The sequence below is a fragment of the Pleurodeles waltl genome, chromosome 8 (assembly GCF_031143425.1).
Source record: "Pleurodeles waltl isolate 20211129_DDA chromosome 8, aPleWal1.hap1.20221129, whole genome shotgun sequence".
Taxonomy (NCBI): domain Eukaryota; kingdom Metazoa; phylum Chordata; class Amphibia; order Caudata; family Salamandridae; genus Pleurodeles; species Pleurodeles waltl.
Genome location: NC_090447.1, coordinates 122,507,524 through 122,527,097, shown reverse-complemented (window position 1 = coordinate 122,527,097; position 19,574 = coordinate 122,507,524). Strand labels below are relative to the sequence as shown.

The 19,574-nt window shown below is 40.4% G+C and overlaps 1 protein-coding gene across 1 annotated transcript in view; it reads right to left on the bottom strand.

Annotated features, from left to right (window-relative positions):
* Positions 1 to 11,079: 11,079 nt before the first annotated feature.
* Positions 11,080 to 19,574, bottom strand: part of MYO7A (myosin VIIA) — a 434,990-nt gene continuing 426,495 nt past the window's right edge. The window contains exons 48-49 of the mRNA XM_069203910.1: positions 15,013 to 15,132; positions 11,080 to 12,115 (exon numbers count right to left, since the gene is read on the bottom strand). Coding sequence (XP_069060011.1) covers positions 12,026 to 12,115; positions 15,013 to 15,132 — 210 coding nt within the window. The 3' untranslated portion in view covers positions 11,080 to 12,025. The remainder of the gene's footprint in view (positions 12,116 to 15,012; positions 15,133 to 19,574) is intronic.

Genomic DNA, 19,574 nt, shown 5'->3' with positions numbered 1-19,574 from the left:
ATCTAATGAAAGTTGTAATGATAATGTAAACTGTTTCTTGCTGAGCCAAACATAGGCTGCTTGAAGTGAATTGAGGGAAATCCTGGAGGAGCTACCAGAGGATGAAAGACAGAGGTGGGAAAGAGCAGGATGCTAATGAATCTATCATGATATTTGGGTCACTTCCAAACATGAATATATTCTCCCAGATCCTATGTTGAATTGCATGGCCAGATATTTACAAGGTCTAAGGCATGTGGGGAGAGATGCTATGACCAGAGCTTTAAAAACAGTACTGGCCCAATCCAAATACATAGTAATGTTGCAGAAGATTTGTACCAGAGACGTCTCATTTTGTCCGAAAAATAGTCGGGGAAGCATCATATTGGCAAATCAGAGGGCCCATTTTAGTGACTCCAGAAAGAATTTATTGAGATGCCAGTTCAAAATGGGCTTAAGCATATTCTCATGACTGTTTGCCTATTCTCTAAATGAGTTGAGGTCTATCCCACCTAGAGAAAAGATAGCATGACAGTTGCAAAACTAATGTTAAGGGTATCCATTCCCCGTTTTGGCCTACCGACCTCTATTGGGACTGTGGGACTCATTTTAAAAATGGGAGACTCAATGTAATATGTAAAGCTCTTCAGATTGATCAAAGGTTCAATTGTATCAATAATCTGGTCTAGTGGAGAGAGTCAATGGGACCATCAGAAACAAACTAGCTAAAGTTTTTGCATCTACTAGTCTGGAATGGAATGGCTATAGGCTCGTCCTCTTATTCTGATGAGTGTTAGTAGTACCCCAGACAAAAAGATTGGTCTTTCACCCCATAAAGTGCTAATGGCAGAGCAATGGCGTTGGCCCACATTCCTACCCTTTTGTCTATTGCTAATGATATCATGCTGGATTATTGCAAAGGTCTAGCTGATGCGTTAAAATCTAGTTCTTGACAGGTAAATTTGGCAACACCATTGTCAAGAACTCAGTCACCAAATTCAGCCAGGTGAATTGTTTGTTGTGAAGAAGCATAGCCGCAAGAATTGTCCTGAAGAAAGTTGGAAGGGACCTTATCAGGTCATACTTGTGACTAACACTGCTATGAAGTGCACTGGAATTCTGCAGTGGATCCACTCCACTCACAAGAAGAGTAAAGGCAGCAGATGAAGAGTTGATGACAGCAACCAGAGTCAGAGTCAAGGTCAAGTTTGCAACGTGGATGCAGAGGGGGGAGAATAATGTTTTTAAATTAGTGCAGAGAAGATCCTGGTGAATGTAGCAGTGGCCACTTTCAGTTTGAGGGTCAGCCTAAAGAGCTGTTGCAGTCATGAGTGGTAGGAGAAGAAGTAGTCTGTGATTCGTCCAGTGAAAAGTTCTTAGCTGAAATTTCAAGTATTGAGAACCGCCAGTGGGAGAAAGTGTTAAACGGTGAGTCAAGCTGCTGATGCAGATCAAAGAGAAAGGTCACACGTGAGAGAAGATTCAGAAATAGTCACAAGTGAAGATGTAAGAATTGAAACAATGAAGGCAGTAAAAATCTTACCTGTGAAAGAAACCACTGGCAAAATGAAAAGTAAGAATCCAATTAAAGAAGAACCAGATGTAGTTGAAATAGATTCAGAGGACAATGATTGTGAATCACCTGTTTCTAAAAAACAAACAAACAAAACGTATGTTTCAACTGAAGGGGTGTATCTTGCAACTGTGGCTGAAGAACAGCTAGATACAAAGATCTATAGTCCAATAAACTGAAAAGGAGTTGGAAGAAGAAGAGCCACCTGGAACATTTGACAAATGTTACTAGTGGTGAAATAAGTTTGAACTTTGAAAAAATCCAGATGAAGAAATAAAGCTTTGAAAAGTTGAATGAATGAACTGAAACAAAAAGCTTTTGAATTTTGATTTATTATTATTATTAAAAAGAAACAAAGAAGAAAGAAAATCCATTGTTTTGAGAAAAAAAAAAGGTTTCTTTAATTGGCTTTTAGGTGTTATCACGTCCTTTTAATTTTTGTGTTTGATCTCAATAGAAATGGCCTACAGCAGATGCAGTAAAACATTTAGGCCCATATTTATACTTTAGCGCAGGTTTGCGTCAAAAAGATTAACGCTGGCTACCGCCAATCCAACGTGCCAGCCAGGCGTCATATTTAAGGAATGACGGTAGCCGGCGTGCGGGCCTGGTTAGCATCAAAATAAATGACGCTAGCCGGGCAGCGGAGGCATAGGGAGGAGTGGGGGTTGGGCATCAAAGAATGGTGCAAGTCAGGTTAGCGTAAAAAATATTGACTCTAGCCTGACTAGCGTAATTTTTTCAACGCACAAACCCCATGGACATGACTCCTGTCTTAGCAAAGAAATAAGCAGTGTTCTTCAGTCTTCTGTCCCCTGGGCCTGGCCATTGGGCACAGTGGCATGTAGGGGGGCCCAAGTTAGGCCCCCCTATGCCACTTAAAAAAAATAATTAAAATATTTACCTGGATTTACCGTAGATGGGTCCCCCATCCATGGGTGTCCTCCAGGGTTGGGTGAGGGTGGCAAGGGTGTCCCTGGGTGCAGGGAAGGGCACCCATGGACCGCTTCCATGGAGTTCCACCATGGAAAGGAGCCCACAGGTCCCCTAAAGCCTGCCCTGACCCAGGCGTTAAATAATGACGCTAAACAGGATTAATGCCATTATTTAAGGCCCGCCTCCTCCCGTGCGTCATTTTTGCGCTGGAGGATAAATAAGGCGCAAATGCGTTAGAGTCATTTTTTGCCCAGGAAAGCCTACCTTGCATCTCATTGACGCAAGGTAGGTTTCCACAGTAAAAAAATGACGTTAACTTCATAACTTTGATGCTAGACGGGTCTAGTGTGAAAGTATAAATATATGGAGTTAACTTTGCGCCGGATTTGCGTAAAAAAAAAAGACAAATCCGTATAAATATGCCCCTAAGTGTTGTCTTTTTTATATTGATACTAATAGTCTTAATTGGTCTACTGTTGTGTCAGTGACATATGTCTCCATAGAGGTCAAATAAACCTCAATACAAAATGAGTTTGAATCTAATACACTGACATATAGGGAAAATTTTGTGGATTTGGACATAATGCATATATCATAGTGTTGGGTGAATATATTGATACCAAGGGGGTAACAATTGCACAATATGTACTTTTCTTCCTTCTTCTGCAGGTGAAGCTGCTTCTTACAGCTACCCAGCTACCAATGTCTTATGTTCTCTCATGCAATGTGCTTGTTTGCTATCTTAAATAACCAGGAGTTTCTATCACCATACTTGTTGGATTTCAACATTTCAGTGGAGAGTCTTCCTGTTTCTAAAGAAAATGCGAGTAAACTACCTTATAGTAAAGTTTTGAACACTATTGCACAAAGTAACCATAAAACTAAAAGGATTAAACAGAAGTATTTGTGCAGTGAGTGTAAAGAATTACATGAGTTTGTTAAAGAATATAATGAGAGGAGAATGAAAAGTTGTGGGGAGAGTGAGTGTGAAAGACATTATGTTGTAGGTGTTGATTTCTTGGTCGGTGAACAGAATATTGTGAGAGGAATCTATTATGTGTGTGACAAGAATGCTTATTTCAACCTGCCTTGTGGGTGGGTTCCCGCTACTTAGATTTAGTATTTCCTAGAGTCTATCAAATGAATGAAATGATTAAAAGAGTGAATCATGGTTTGGGACAGATAATTCAAGTTACATTAGAAGCTATGATTCCATCTAGGAGTGTCTACCACTGATGTGAAAATTAGATTATTCAGGCTCAGTGTGTCTACGTGGGTCTTTATGGGGCTAGGATTTGCGGCTACGGTAACACTGACGCCTTACAGGAAAAAAAAATGTATTTGTAGATGGATTTCGAGTTTGCGTTTTATTCTGCACACGGAACTTAAAAATCTGGATACTAGTGAGCTGGTCTTGCTGGTTCTGTTTTGTATTAAGGATTAGGATCTGGTCTAATCATGAGGCTAAGATAAATAGTGAAATCATTTTGGATTGCTTGGATTTAGACAAAGGATCTGCCATCCCATGGTTATCATATGTAGGTAAAATGTGTGATGTCTTAACTATGTCAATTCTGTTTGATCCCCCAGAAAGAATCAAGAACTCTGAGAAGTAAAAGACCAAACTATTGCTGTTAGACCACTATGACGTCCAGATACCTGAAGGCAAATTGAACAAAAGCAGTAAAATTGTATTTTGATTTCCATGAATTTAAATACAATGTTTTGTAGTTCACCGTTCCTTTGTCACAAAGGGAAAGACCTCATCTTTTCTATTGTAGGGCTGGTACTGTGGAGAGGCTTCTAAATTCGCTCAGGCGGCGGTGTCAGGAATAGTCTGGCCCTGCGATGATCACGCTGAGCAAACAATAATACATTTTATATTTTTTAGACTTTATTTTAAAGCTTTTTTGAAACAGTTGTATGATGGAATAACGCAAGTAAAAACATTGCATGCCTTTAAAACACATTTTTTATCCAGCATTTTTTAGCACACTAATGCTTTTACCTCAATTGCCATTACCACGCATTATTAGTCTAACTAAAGTAAGTATTAGTAAGGTAAGTAAATATATAGATATGTATATATATATGTATATACATATATAGATACATATATTTAATTTTGATCTTTTTTGGGGGAGAACCCCCAAACCACCATACTTACCTTAAATGCATGGTAAAGCCATGCATGGTAAAGGCCTATACGTGGTAAAAACTAGTGTGGTAATAAATGCGTGGTAAAGGCACTGCAATGTAAAAATGGCATTGTTAAGACTGTTTGCCTTCTGAAACCAACTTTAAAACATTTAGGTTTTAGGAAGAGTGAAGGTGCACTGTTTTACCTCCTTCTGTTAAATGCATATGACGTGTGCCAAGGGGTCTGTGCCTTTTTAAAAGCTGCTGTATGGTTGAGAAGATCCATGGAGGGTAAGAGGATGTACTATCCCTTTTGTAAGGCATTGGGAGCCCGTTTGTTCATTTTATTGGCTTACTGGCATGGGTGCCTTTCAGGTTGGGTGGTTGCTGCCATTTGGAAGAATCTTATTCTTTGTATTTTTAGATGTATTATTTATCAGTCTTTCTAACCCTTTGCTGTTCATTTATTCATGTGTCATTTATGGCTATCATGTGCTGAATATAGAAGTTTTGACTGCCTTATCTTGTGGACCGGCTTGCTTCTAATATTGCTGAAACCTCAACACAGAATAATTCTGAGCTAACAGCAATGTGTGCAGTGATAAAGCAAAACCACCTAGGGGCATATTTATACTCTGTTTGCGCCGGAATTGCGTCGTTTTTTTTTTACGCAAATCCGACGCAAAGCTAACTCCATATTTATACTTTGGCGTTAGACCCGTCTAGCGCCAAAGATTTTGGAGTTTGCGTCATTTTTTAGCGTGAACACCTACCTTGCGTTAATGATATGCAAGGTAGGCGTTCCCGTCTAAAAAATGACTCCAAGGCATGTGCGCCTTATTTAAACTCCCGTGCAAAAATGGCGCACAGGAGTGGGCGGGTAAAAAAAAATGACGTCCAGCCGCTTTTGCGTCATTTCTTAACGCCTGGTCAGGGACACCCCCTGCCACCCTTGCCCACCCCAGGAGGACGCCCAAGGATGGAGGGACCCATCCCAGGGAATTTAAGGTAAGTTCAGGTAAGTATTTTTTTTAAACTTTTATTGTGGCATAGGGGGGCCTGATTTGTGCCCCCCTACATGCCACTATGCCCAATGACCATGCCCAGGGGGCAGAAGTCCCCTGGGCATGGCCATTGGGCAAGGGGGCATGACTCCACCCTCCATGTCAATGGAGGGTGGGAGTAAAAAAAAATGGTGCAACTCGGGTTGAGGCAGATTTTTTGCGTCAGACTGACTTGCCCCATTTTTTGACGCCCAAGCTCCATTTTCCCCTACGCCGGCGCTGCCTGGTGTGGGTCTTTTTTTTTGACGCACACCAGCCAGCTCCGCCGGCTAACGTTATTCTATAAATAAGGCGCCCGCATGGCGCTTTGGAATGGCGTATGCAGATGATACAATAGACAGTGAACTTCGTGTTGCAGTTCATAAATTGTTTGATCGTGTACGTCGTTTTAGAGTTATAACAAAAGTTTTTCGTCTTGTCCAGGGCATAGCTGCAGATATTACAATGACCACACCTGTAAAAACCAGACGGTGGTGCGGGTAACCAACTCTCATTGGTGACCATTGGTAAATAGCTGTGACACAATTTATCTCTCAAAGTGCGGCCCCTACGGTGAATCATCTCAGGCTTATTCCTGAGGCCTCGTTTGAGGGTTTTGTCAGATAACAAAATGTGCCAGTTGTTGTTTAAAATCTACATTGGCAGCACAATCAGACCACTGAGAGAAAGACTGCAAGAACACATCCGGGCGATCAAAAACAACAGCAGTGACTACCCTTTTGCAGTCCATTACAACCAGGCACACCCTTTACACGAAAAACCAGACATAAAAATCCATGGCATTGCCACTTTGGGCAAATGTCCGAGGGGGGGTAATAGAACTCTCCTCCTGAGACAGCTTGAGAGTAGATGGATTGTCAGATTACGCACAGTGGAGGAGGGGTTAAACTCTCATAAAGATCTGCATGTATTTCTTTAGACTATCAACCGTTGGTTAATATAATGAATTTGTAAGAACAAAGTTTCTTTCTTTTCTAATATGCATTATGTTCCTGCATGTTTCTTCCCCTTTTTCTAAATTAATTTGCCGCAATCTACAGATTCGTAACAAATCACATCTTGTCGGAAGAATCATTTGATCAAGTTTGTGTTAATCTACCTGTTTTTTCTGTTACGCAAATGTAATGTTTGTAAATCCTGACGATTTATTTCATGTTTCCAATGAAAACGAATAATGGGATGCATCACATGCTACCATACAAATCGCCACGGGGGTGCATGTCTCTTTCCTTTCCTCTCACTGGTCATTTTTCACTTGTTGGCATGCCACGATCATTACTATTTCTAAAGGCCTACCCCTCTCTACTTGCATGCCCCTTTTCGTTACAACCCCTACTACTCCTCCCAAGATGGCGGACCACGCTATTTCAGGGTTCTTAGTCCATTTTTGTTGTGTACTCTCCATCTCCGGTTGCGGTCGGGATTTAAAATCCCAGCAACGGGTCGGCGTTCGCTTCAGATGCGACGCGATCCATAAACAGGAGTGACGGGAGACCGGTAACAGGTAATGGGGCTTCTGCCCATACCTTTTTAGTTTTCTTCATTTCTGATTTATTCTTAACAAAGATACATGCACTGTGACTGACGCTAGCGATTGCTTGCGTCACTGTCCATTCTAACACTGCTCCTCCTGGGACATTTAGTTTATTTATAAACTGCATAATGCGTTCGGGTCGCGCACCGTTCACTCTCCGTTAGACGCACTGTTAACTCCCAGAAAGACGCGCCACCACTATATTAATATGCCTTGACGGCTTTCTTCACCGGTGCTAGTTATGTTAATACCGGTAGATCAACTAGTAATCTATGACCAATTTCCATTCAAATGGTACTGAGACCCGGCCATGTAGCTTACAATATCTGCGAAATACTAACACATGGGCACAACTCGTTATGACTTGTTAGCTGAATATTGGCATTCACCATATAGTACATAACCATAAATCTGCGCAACTATAAAGTTATCTGCATTCATTAATCAGCTTTCGATACACAAGATGCAACTTAATCCTAGCCTCACTGCTTATTGCTGCTTACATGGCTCGTCGATCGTTTTGTAGATGTTCCTTTTCTCTAAAAAGAGAGAAAATATTTCCTTTTCCTTTTTTTTTCTCAGACGTATCATGGTCTACGGACTCCCCCTTTTAACGCATACCACACACATATCTGGTCTATATTCATGACCACTGGAGTATAATATACATTACCAATACCTCTAATCTACGAAAGGTATGCTCGTTTCTCTATCTTTCTTGTTCTTTCTTCTTTGTGCATGGTTTTATATGTAGACGAGTCGATTTCTTGTATACCACATGGGTGATTTCCTTCATTCACAGAGCAATTAACATTTCTCACTCACTTGATGTATGACACCCTCTTTTTGGACGTATGTTATTTACTGTTCTTTGGGACATTCTTGCTCATTCCTTGTCTGACGATCACTGCTTGGACTAGCGCACGGCATAGGTGTTTGTTTTCAGGTGTCTTACCACACATATGGGAAATAGAAGGAGATATCTCCCTTCGTTTTTAGTATAGCTTATGTTTTTTCACAATCACGCATCTCTGGCACGTGGTCTCTCTCTTAGACCCATTAATATTTGTTCTGTTCTATGACTGGCATCACTATTTGTTTTGCCAACAATCCATAGACAATTTTTGTTACTCACACATCATATTTGAATATGTTTACAGCCTTGAAAAAGTCCAGTGTGACGAAACACGTGTCAGCTGTTTTCTTTCACCAATTCTCTTGCTACAATCACCAAGGAATAAATGGCTTTTACTGTGACCTTGAGATGTGCCGTGGTTTTCTGTTTTACTTAAATGGACTGTGACCTACATAGGTTACGACCCTCACACCTTGTGGCTGGGTGTGGTACCACTGGAGCACTCTTCCTCACGAATAATGACTCAATCAGCATAAACTTCAACCATCCATTGTGGCAGACATATTGAAAGTGCGCACCATTCTTACACAGCCACATCTGTTGATCTTTCTGTTGAGGAAATGAGATGAGATGGAAGATGTCAAAGACATCCACTAGTGTTTATAACTAGCTAAAACTGATGGAATAATCAAATTGCAAGAAGTGCAAAGTGATGCAGACTCTATTATAACAGTTATATTAATGTTGGTTTGTAGTGATTATAAAACATAATTAGGGGGGGAGGTTGTCAGAGCTTTTGTGCCTTTCATATTTTTGTGCATTATTAACAACATGCTGAATGTGGATTTACTCTTGGTTTTACATATAATCACTGATATTGTGCTATCTTTGAAACAATTATGCTATGACTTTGAAACAATTTGCAATGACATGTCGAAGTGTGTTTTTCCAGCATATGTTAACCAGGCCTCAATTTAGGGCCAGCCACCATCTTGTTCAAAATGGATGTCTTACCCCGGTGCATTTCACTGACCATTTTTTCTACAGCATGCAATCAATCGGTGGCATGTTTGTTTCTTTCCTTTGACAGTGTCCTTGCTGTTCTTGAAAACTTTTCAGCATGGTCACAATACTGTATCTTACCTGAAGAACTTTCCACTAGCTCACTTTACCCCATTCATTCATAATAGTTTGCTGTTGTTCATGTATCTACTTTGTTTTGCCATCTTCGGATGACATCAGCATAGAGTGGGCAGAGTCAATATTCATGTAGTGGGATAGAGCTTAGGTGCTAAGGCAATATGGTGTTCTATAAAATTGTGCTCTGATTTGATGAGAGTGTAACACTTTTGCTCACTCCATGTTGATTTTACAGTTTATATTTTTTCCTATGTAGAAAAACAGTTTATAAACTCAAACTCCCGATTTTGGGGGCTGTGGGGATCGAAAAGACTTTCCAATGCTGCTCATTTGGGACTTATGATTTTTATGTCTCTACTTTATTCTCTATGCCTTGTTTACTGAGAGCCTTTTTGGCATTGACTTTTGCATTTATGATTTCTCTACATTTCTGAACTGCAACTTTTGAATTTTTGTAATAAATCTTGTAAATGCATCCTGATCTAGAACTCATTTATTGAGTGGGCCCTTTTCTTATTTGTCTGTATGTTTGATGTGTAGCAATGTGTGCCTTAATTTAGGGACACATTGCCTCATGAAATTGATGCTTACATTGCCTCGAATCTGTCAATCCTTGGGTGAGCTGCTGGGGTGTACAGGTTTTGGGGTTTCATGCGTCCATGCATGTACGAGTCAATGGTTCACAATAAATTTTTGAGCCACCCGTGCTGTGCACAGCAGCTTTTAAAATGCCAGTTCTGTTAGGGGGTTATCTGGAAAATGGGTATAAATTCAGTAACCAATATCTCAATATCTTTGGGGGCTGCTTACCCCCAAAAATTGTGGCCTCGGGAGGGTAGTATATTTCCAGCTAAGTGGTTGAATTAGAGCCTAATATTTGAATTATAGGAAGGAGACAAAGGAGAGGATATTTTAGATAGAAGGGGGTGGGGATCACCTGAAGGACAACTTTGAAAATATTATGGCCCAGAATCTCAAAGGTGTCACAGAATGCAGCGCAACAGCCAAAAATGCTGGGCTGTGTTGCGTGACAGGGAGAGAGCAGGAGAGCGCCATACTCTCCCCCTTCCCCCCTGCGCCGGTGCTGATTCCAGCCGCCGTGCACCAGGAACACACCTTAGCACCATTGTGCTAGGGTGCATGTCTGAGACAACCGTAGGTTTTGTACAAGAAGGGTAACTTTCCTGTACAAAATACTACGGCTAGGCAAGTGAAAAACCTTTTCCTACTTTGTAAGTGTGCTGTATAGTGCAGCACACATACAAAGTCGGACAAGAAAGGAGAAATCAAACAATGTCTCCTTCTAACGGCGGCTTTTCAGCAGCATTATCTTGGTTCTAAACCATGTCTACTAATGTTAGATAGGGTTTAGCGTCCAAATGCGTGGATGGTTAAATGGGATCGCCTATGTACCACCCATGTAAAGCACCTTTGACGCAAAGTAATGCAAAGCAACGTTTCATGCTGCTTTGTGTTACTTTCCAGCACAAAAGAAGTTTTGCACTGGAAAGTGAAATAGGAAAAAAAAAATTTGTGCCAGTTAGCGTCACTTTCGTGACATTGACCTAGCGCAAAATGTTTGAGAATCTCTCCCTTCAACTTCACTCAATGTAATGTATAACTTTCCCTTTCTGCGTCAAAATCATAACCTACCTAGGGAAACAGACCCCAGATAGCTCGATGATATTTAGCAGCCAAAGTACAAAATGTTTCTTTTAGTTTCTAGAAATGCACATATTTAATAGTGTACATGTTGATAATCCTAAATGCAGTGTATTACAAACAGAATGCAATCCTGTATTTTGTACTAGTGTGTATTTGATGTTGATTCGCAGGACAAAACGTGTAAACACATGTATTATTTTTCACTCATAGTATTTAATCAGAAATAATTTGTGTCAGATACCATCATCTGATGACAGAAGATGACAATCAGAAACAGGGCCAGAGAACCAGTGTGTAAATTGAAGCAACCTTTTATCCAAAATGTTTACTTTAATGCTATCACACCAAGGAAGCACAGCATTCAGGAGAAACAGGAGCAGAAGACATCTTTCGAGTGAATTTCGTGCAGTCCTTCTCCTTCCTGGACACACTCAAGGATCATTACTCCATGATAAGGCTCCAATCAGCCTTTTAAATTAAATAAATAAACACGTAAGTTGAGAATTTTTGCGCCTACGGTAAGTATCCGAAATATTTTCCTGGGATGTTATGTGTTTCTCATGATCTCTTCATAATGTGACCCTATGTTTTCTTTTTGCAATAAAAATGATGGATTTTAAAACACTTTTAGCAGCTTGTACAATCATTGTTCAGTTGTGTCCATATGTAAACTCTTCTCAACTTCCAGTTCAAGTTGATAGAGGCAGCTTCCACAAACCATTGCTTGTAGTACCCCATTGATGCTTGCAGAATGTCACAATTCTTCTTTAACCATCCAAAATCCTCAACCTCCCGAACAAAGCAAGGTAGTTCCACACGAACTTGGCCAAAACAGCTGGCCTAATTCTTTTGCTGATTACACTTCTTGTTTCTGTTTGTAAAGCTCAACTTGCCAAGAACATTTCCTTGTGATGCAACGTGAGGGTTCACAGCCAGTGTCACAGGTAATCGTCTTCACTGGAGGGAGAAGTGAGAGCCGGCTCATCAATGTCTGAGTCGGATGAGCTGCTGGATGGAGACCGGCTCGTTTTCCAGACCTGTGGGGAGAAGGTCTTTCCCCAGCTGCATGGATAGCCTACCGACCGTGACTGGCGTATCAGATCCACTGCCAAGTGCCAGTAGTTCTTATTCTGGTCAGTTCACTTGCTACTTCTTGCACTCCTCTGTTTACTCATTGTTGTCAACATCTGACTTATGTAGGAGGTCAGCAGGTCATCCATCTTGTAGCCCTGAAATATAAATGGTAAGGTCTAGATGAGATGAGATCCATCTGCAATTGGGGGATAGAACATCTTTGTCTTTCCAGGAACAGAATACAAATAAGGTTCATTTTATATAGTATACGGGTCACATCCACATGCAGAAAACATTATGCACAGGGAAAAGGCCTGTGTAAATAAAAAGCTCTTCTCATGAGTAAGGACAAACCCACTGCCACATTCAGTACCAAACTGAACAATTTGTGTTGCAACAACCATTGCTCTGTTTGCACAACCAGGCACACCAAATGTCAGTTTTAAAGATAGACCATAATGCCTTCAGATAAAGCATAGGAATTAACTAAAGAGAAGAGATTTGGGAACTTTATGAAGTTAGGAAGAGAGTAAAGAGATCCAAACAATAATTGAATTACGTTATTCGTCAAACAGAGCTTAAACCTTACAGTCTTCAAAGGTTGTGATGGGAGAAGATAATGTTACAAAATTCAGTATTAAACCACTATCTCTTCATATTGTTTTCACAACTGAGTAAAGATGGAATGCCTTTTTTCCATCTTGAGTGCTAAGTTGGCAAATTTTCTCACATCTGCCTTCCACCAAAGAAATGAGTGATAAAAGCTTTCAAAAACATAGTTGTTTGTAAACCTGTACCCATAATATATCTGGTTGTCCACTCAGGTTGATATTGTTCAGTCTTCCTGCAACCCTGGAGGCCAGATAGCCGACATATTGGCACACTATGAACTCTTTGTCCCTTACAGTCAATTTCCCACAATCTTTTGGAGTGAGAAACTGTTTGGCTGTAAGCAAGTTAGTAGCATGCAAGGGGATGAGAGGATGCAAATAGTACAGAATTCTATTCCACACCATATGCCCTGCCCAACATTAGCCAGTAATGCAGCATCATTTTGCTCATGTTTGGACTGCAGATATTAAAATGAAATCATCTAAAAAATATAACTGGAGTTTATTCCTTCTTGGCATCAAAAACCCTCAGATCAATAGTAGATATTCTGCATTGGAGAAAGGCTGCTTCTCCCTAGCCCAAGTCTTCCTCGCCCTTCAAGTCCCAGACAAATATCCTATTTGAAACATCCCCACCAGCCTCTATGATGTCAGTTATTGGATCAGAGGCAAGACTGATTTGCATATGGTTGGTTCTTGTTTATAATGGCCCAGACAAGCTACAATAATGAAATGCAATTTGCATAGTAGAGTAACTGACAGTGGTTCAGAATGATTGAAGTATATTCAACCATTTAATTTGGTTTGGTTTTATTGGAATGCTCGAAGCTCTATAACTGGTGGCTATGCTAGTGAGACAGACTGTACTTCAGAATTAGGTCAGGATGTACACATTGTGTCTACAGGTGAGTGTGCATCTAAAAAAATCTCATTTTAACTTGGCTTCCAAACTATGGTCCATTTCTGTCTTCAGACTCGGCTAACAATAACGTAGGTAGAATTAGGGGTTGGGAGGGATGCATCTTCTCACTCAGACAGGTGGTAGAACCAACACCTTTTCAGTGCGGCATGCTTCATCATGGGATTTTCCTGTCATTTCAGCTTTACTGTCAACCTGTCTGGTAATGTTGGACAATGGTTATTGGACGCCTCTATTTTTGGCAGGGGTCGATCAACAACCTCCGTTGGTGCCGCCCAGCCACAAGATTAAAATAGGAGAGTAAGAGCCAAAATATAAATATGGAGTTAAGTTTGACGCAATGACTCGAATCCGGCGCAAACAGAGTATAAATATGCCCCTGAGAGTTTCTGTGCTGCGTGGTGCTAAGAAGAGAGAGAAGGTTACATATCTACAGACATGGGGGGTCATTCTGACCTTGGCGGTCCATGACCGCCATGGCGGAGTGCGGCGGAAGCACCGCCAACAGGCTGGCGGTGCTTCCTGGGCGATTCTGACCGCGGCGGTAAAGCAGCGGTCGGAAAAGGGGAGCCGGCGGTTTCCCGCCGGTTTCCCGCTGGCCCAGGGAACCCGCCATGGCGGCGCTGCTTGCCTTATTCTAAGGTCCGTGAGAGGAATTCTTGTCACCAACCTATGTAAATCAAAGCTAGGGCACTGTTGTTTCGGTCATGGATTGCATGCCCTTTCATACAGTATGGAGCGTTTTTCAGGACTGGAAATAGGCCCTTTGCTCAAGCAGGTTAATGTGCTACATACATTTGGACATAGTTAGAAGGCCAATCACCAATGGCGGTGAACAGCTCCGGCCCAAATGGGAGAAGTACACTGCACTCCAACTTGAGAACAGGGGACAAAAATGCAGAGTAAATGCATCCCAGGAGAGGCATGGCCCCTGGAATTGTGCTATCATCTTCCCAGCCACTAAGGCCCATATTTACAAGGCCCTTGGCTACCGTAGCGCAACTTTTTGTATGTAGCACATGCTGGCTGTCAAGCTGGCCTAATATTCTGAAGTAATGTCCACTTGGTCAACAAAGTAACCATTTGTGTGGAAAAATACCAAGAGAAAATCTGGGGTTTTTGACCTGTGATTTCAGTATGAGCTGGCTCAGCCGGACCACATCTAAGTGGTGAACCTTGGTCAGCAAACTCAGGAAAACACTAACATATGGTCATATTATGAAGGCTTATTTTCAAAGAGGAGGAATATAAACCCTGCAATACATCATGATACAAGCAAACTCAATGTATCAGCGTTCAAAACCGGAATTTCTATGGGGAACAAAAATATTTCGAATTCTGTCGCGTAGGTATGGCAGGTGACTGTGAATCTCTTTAAAATACATGAGTTCTGTTTGATTGAAGCACCCTCCTGTCACGTACTCCACTTTCTGGGGTGTGAGGTTAGCATTCAAGTGGAAGAACTTTGAAGGGGTTCTTTTCCCTGCATCAGTCTGTGAACCTAGATTTTCCTAGCTCTTACCAGTGACGTTTCGCACAATAGTTTGCTTCCTCTCACCAGGTTACCAATAGTGATGTGGAAGTAGGTGTTCCCACTGCTCCAGTTGGAAATCTTTGTGAAGGGGTGAGTTGTGAGAATATCCTGCAAGTATAGTGAGAAGAACAACGAGTTAAATATGAGAGAGATCAAGATATTATTAATTGTATCTGTGTCTGACTAGGAAGTTGGCACGACACAAAGAAGGCAACAACCCTGTTCAGAACGCTTTACTTCCCTGAATAACCACAGGTGCCAGGATGCCATAGTGGGTAATAGTGCACTTCACACACACACACACAACTTGCTCTTTTAGAGTGTGACAGGAATGACATGCAACTTCAGAGTCTACTACAAAAATCCCAGGTTTGAAACAAATCATTTGCTCAGAGTGCACCAAAGAGAACATGATGAGTATTCTACTAAACATCACAAACAAACAACCAAACAAAGCATTTACCTTCACCATAACTAATTAAGGTTATTAAAATAAGTCATCGGTGTCTGCCACTTTAAAGCAAGTAACAGGAAAGATAATGCTCTGACCTAGTTTTGGCTCTTTTGGACATATATGTTTCAGTGTGAGCTGTCTTAACACTCTCAAGTCAGCGCATGCAGATAGGTTGCGTTGTATTCGAGAGTTAGAGCGGCATTTCTTTTGCACATGGTGGCACTAAAGGGTGGAGCATGAACAAGAGGACGTTTTTGGTGACCCTCCATAAGTTTACACACATATTTATATACTCCTTCCGTCTCACTTCTCATACTACCTTGGAAAATAGGGAAATAGCTGCACTGTGGATAAGAGTGGGTCTAGAGTATATTGCAACACTCACACTTCTTAGATTCACCTTTTCAAGATGGTGGCCTTTTTTAACTATATAGTTAAGATAAGTGATTCATAAGGAGGGGGGTCACAGGCACGATTCAAAGAGAGGGCCGCATAATGCGGCTACACTGAACGGCACATCTAAAATAAACCACAACATTGGTTAACTGGGTAGTACCTACATCACAGACATGGTGAGTGGATTGAGTACGGCACTGTAAGATTAGCTAGCGCAGTGGGTGATGCATTATAGATTATTACGAGTGAGGTGCACTTTGCAGATTACCACATGCTGATCACCTCACACATTCACCTCGGGTGCTAATGTATCACAGTAAAAATTTTGGCATTGTTCTGTGGCAGCGACTTAGGGGTTAAGGTGTGCGTTTGTATGCACACACAGCATGGAGTATTTCAATCACAGTGTTTTGGCTATAGAGACGCACATTCAAATCGCATCAAATCAAATCAATCTTTATTCGGATATTACTCCATAAAAGATATACAGTCCCTTTAAAAAGATAATATACAATAAAATACTTCAAAACATTGAAAATGAATAAATGAAATCCTTCTTTACAGCTAATTATTGTGCCATTATTCATTCTCATAACAGAGGGTTTCTGGATGCATCAACTTTTTCCTCTGTTCTATAGCATATAAGGTACATTTTATCACTGCATCACATTTCTTTTTAGTGTCCAATTTACAAAAATAGTTAAAAGCTTCTCTACAATAAAATAATTTATTAGTAACAAATAAAGGTTTTAAGAAATATTTCCTAATTTCAATCATACAAGCTACAAGATATAATAAAGTGCATCGTAGATTGTACAAATCGTCCCACACAGGGACACTTCAGTAGACTTTTACTCTATATCCTCATCTTTGGGAAAGCTACTAGAAAGTGCAATGTCCTATCTGTCCTGGATACTTACAACTGTCAATAAATAGTTTTGCATTGTATCATTAGCTTCAGTCATGTAAGTGCTACTGTCGATTTCCTACATTCTCTATTTACTCTATCACTGTCCCTCCATTCCATTAATTGGTTTTTCAATTCTTTTTTTACTAAATTGAAGAATAATACCCGGATTGTTTAAGTGTGAATCTAGGTTTATGCTTTTCAACAGATCTTTTAAATGCACAAACCATGGGATTGTATCCCAATGTTCAAATGTAAGGCAGTCTTTTATGATCTTTTTAGTAAATCGAATCCCTTCTTTAGACCAAATGCCATGCCAAGCCAGTAAGGCACTGGTATATATTAAATCTTCCACATAGGGGCAATCCAATTCCCTATGTACCATATAAGTAGATGTAGAGTTTGGGACTGCTAGTAGTCTACAGAGGAATTTATTCTCTAATGCTTGGAATGACTGTATCTCGGGCATTAGGCCCCAAAGGGCAGAACCATACGTAATGCTATTGATTGTCTTACTTTTATAAATTTGTAGCATTTCCCTAAGGGGGTTGTTACTAATTTATTTTTTAGAATCTAAAAACAGCCTCTGTTGCCCTGATGTACTTCATCTTAGTTATTTCTAGGTGTTGTTTCCAGTGGCCCTTATTAGAATACTGCACACCCAGATATGTAAATCTATTTACCATTTCGCATTTATGGCCATTAATACAATACGTTTTCTTTCTGGCATTTCCCTGGCCACAAATCATTACAACTGTTTTGTTCAGATTCAGATAAATATCTCTACCCTCCATAAATTCTACAAAAACCCTCAATCAGCCGCTGCAGCCCATTTGCGGTTTATGACAGCAGTACCGCATAGTCGGCATATAAGAGGACTGGAACAGGACATTCCCCTACTTTGGGTGTATCGTCTGCCATGTTTTTTAAGTAGGCATCTACCCCATTGATATAGAGGGAAAATAGAAGGGGAGCTAAAACGCAGCCTTGGCATATACCTCTCCCAATCCTAAAACCTGGGGTACATTCACCATTTCTTCCATATCTCACTCGCGCTGCTAGATTGTTGTACAATTGTGCCAAAAAACTAATTATATCTAGGGGTGCACCCAGATCAATTAAAACTTTCCACAACTTTGCATGGTTCACTAAATCAAAAGCACTGCTATGATCTGAAAAGCAGAGAAACATATGACATTTTTTTGCTATTGTGTATTTACTTATTATTAAGTTAAGATTTATACACTGTTCCATGGTACCAACCTTAGGTCTAAATCTCAATTGGGCCTCCGTAAGTATATGATTATCGGTTCCCCAAGACTCTAATCTTTCTAGGAGTACTCTCCTTAGTAGTTTGACTGAAGAGTCTAAAAGGGGAATAGGTCCGTAGCATTTGGGGTCACCTCTATTTCCTTATTTTCTATTTTTTTGAAGATGGGAACAATTATACTTTCAGTCCATGATGTTAAAATATATCCCCTTGTCACACTCAGGAAAACCTGGGTCAAAATAGAGCACCATAGATCCAGATATGTCAAGTAAGCATCTACTGGCACCCCATCAGGGCCCGGTGCCTTCCCTTTTGAACATCTTCCCATGGCAGATCTCGCTTCCTCTAGACTGATCGCTTTAAAAAAGGGAGGCTTAATCTCAATTATCCCAGTATTCAAGGAATGCATACTCATGTAATCTGGATTGAATATTATGCCAAAATGGGAGAGCCAATCCGCTGATGAAACATGTACAGTAATCTCAAGTGCATCTCTATTTTTAGGAATTTGTTGATTAATGGTTTTCCAAAATAAGGTGCCATCTCTCAATGTCACTGCTTGCTCAAGGATATCCCATGCCATAACTCTCAATTGTGCCTTCCTGGTCTCCAATGCATGTTTATAGCTGGAGCGTTTATTGATTACTTCTTCCCTGTTTCTTGGTTGGGCCTGCAGGGCTCGCTTAAGTTCCTGGCTTGCTAATGAGCAATTATGATCAAACTTTACAAATTTTACTCTCTTTTCATTCCCAGATGTTGCTTTTAGGCTCTCTGAAATGGCATTACTGAGTTGGTTAAAAGACACTAAAATCTCAAGTGGGCTTTGATTAAATTCTGTAGATGTTAAGATTTCTTGTCTATATTGGGTCACAATTTTTGTCATCAAGTCTGTTTCATTTATCCCAGTCCATTTTATGGCAATTCCATTTTCCCTTTTTATTCCTATATTCCTTGCTAATCGTTCTCCTATGTTATAGGGTTTGGCTAATCTCATAGTAAGAAGCAAAGGATGATGGTCACTATATATAGTTGGCTTAATCTCAATCATAGCTACATTGTTCCTAGAAATTAGTATGTGATCAATAGTTGAAAACTGTCCTCTTCCTATAAACTTTGGATGCTTCACTCCCTTGGCCCCCTCTTGTTCCACCAGTTCTAGGTCGTATCTAGATATCATTTCATTCAATACAATTCCCTAATTATTAAGTAAAAAATGAGATTGGGCGTTTCCCCCATCATCAATAAATCCACATATGTTTTCTATAGTAGTCTGGTACGTCCCGATGTTAAAATCTCTAGCCCATACTAATATATATGTTGATGTTATATCATTTAAAAATAGCTGTAGATCATCCTGTAGGGTCGATGCCACTACTTTTTTGGTATCATCAAATTTATTATTGTAATAATTAATTATTACAATTCCTATGATGCCGTTTATCCGGAAGTATAGAAACTGATAATAAGGGGAGTCAAGGAAGGATTCCGCCAATATAAATGAAATCAATATTGCTAACCCTCCC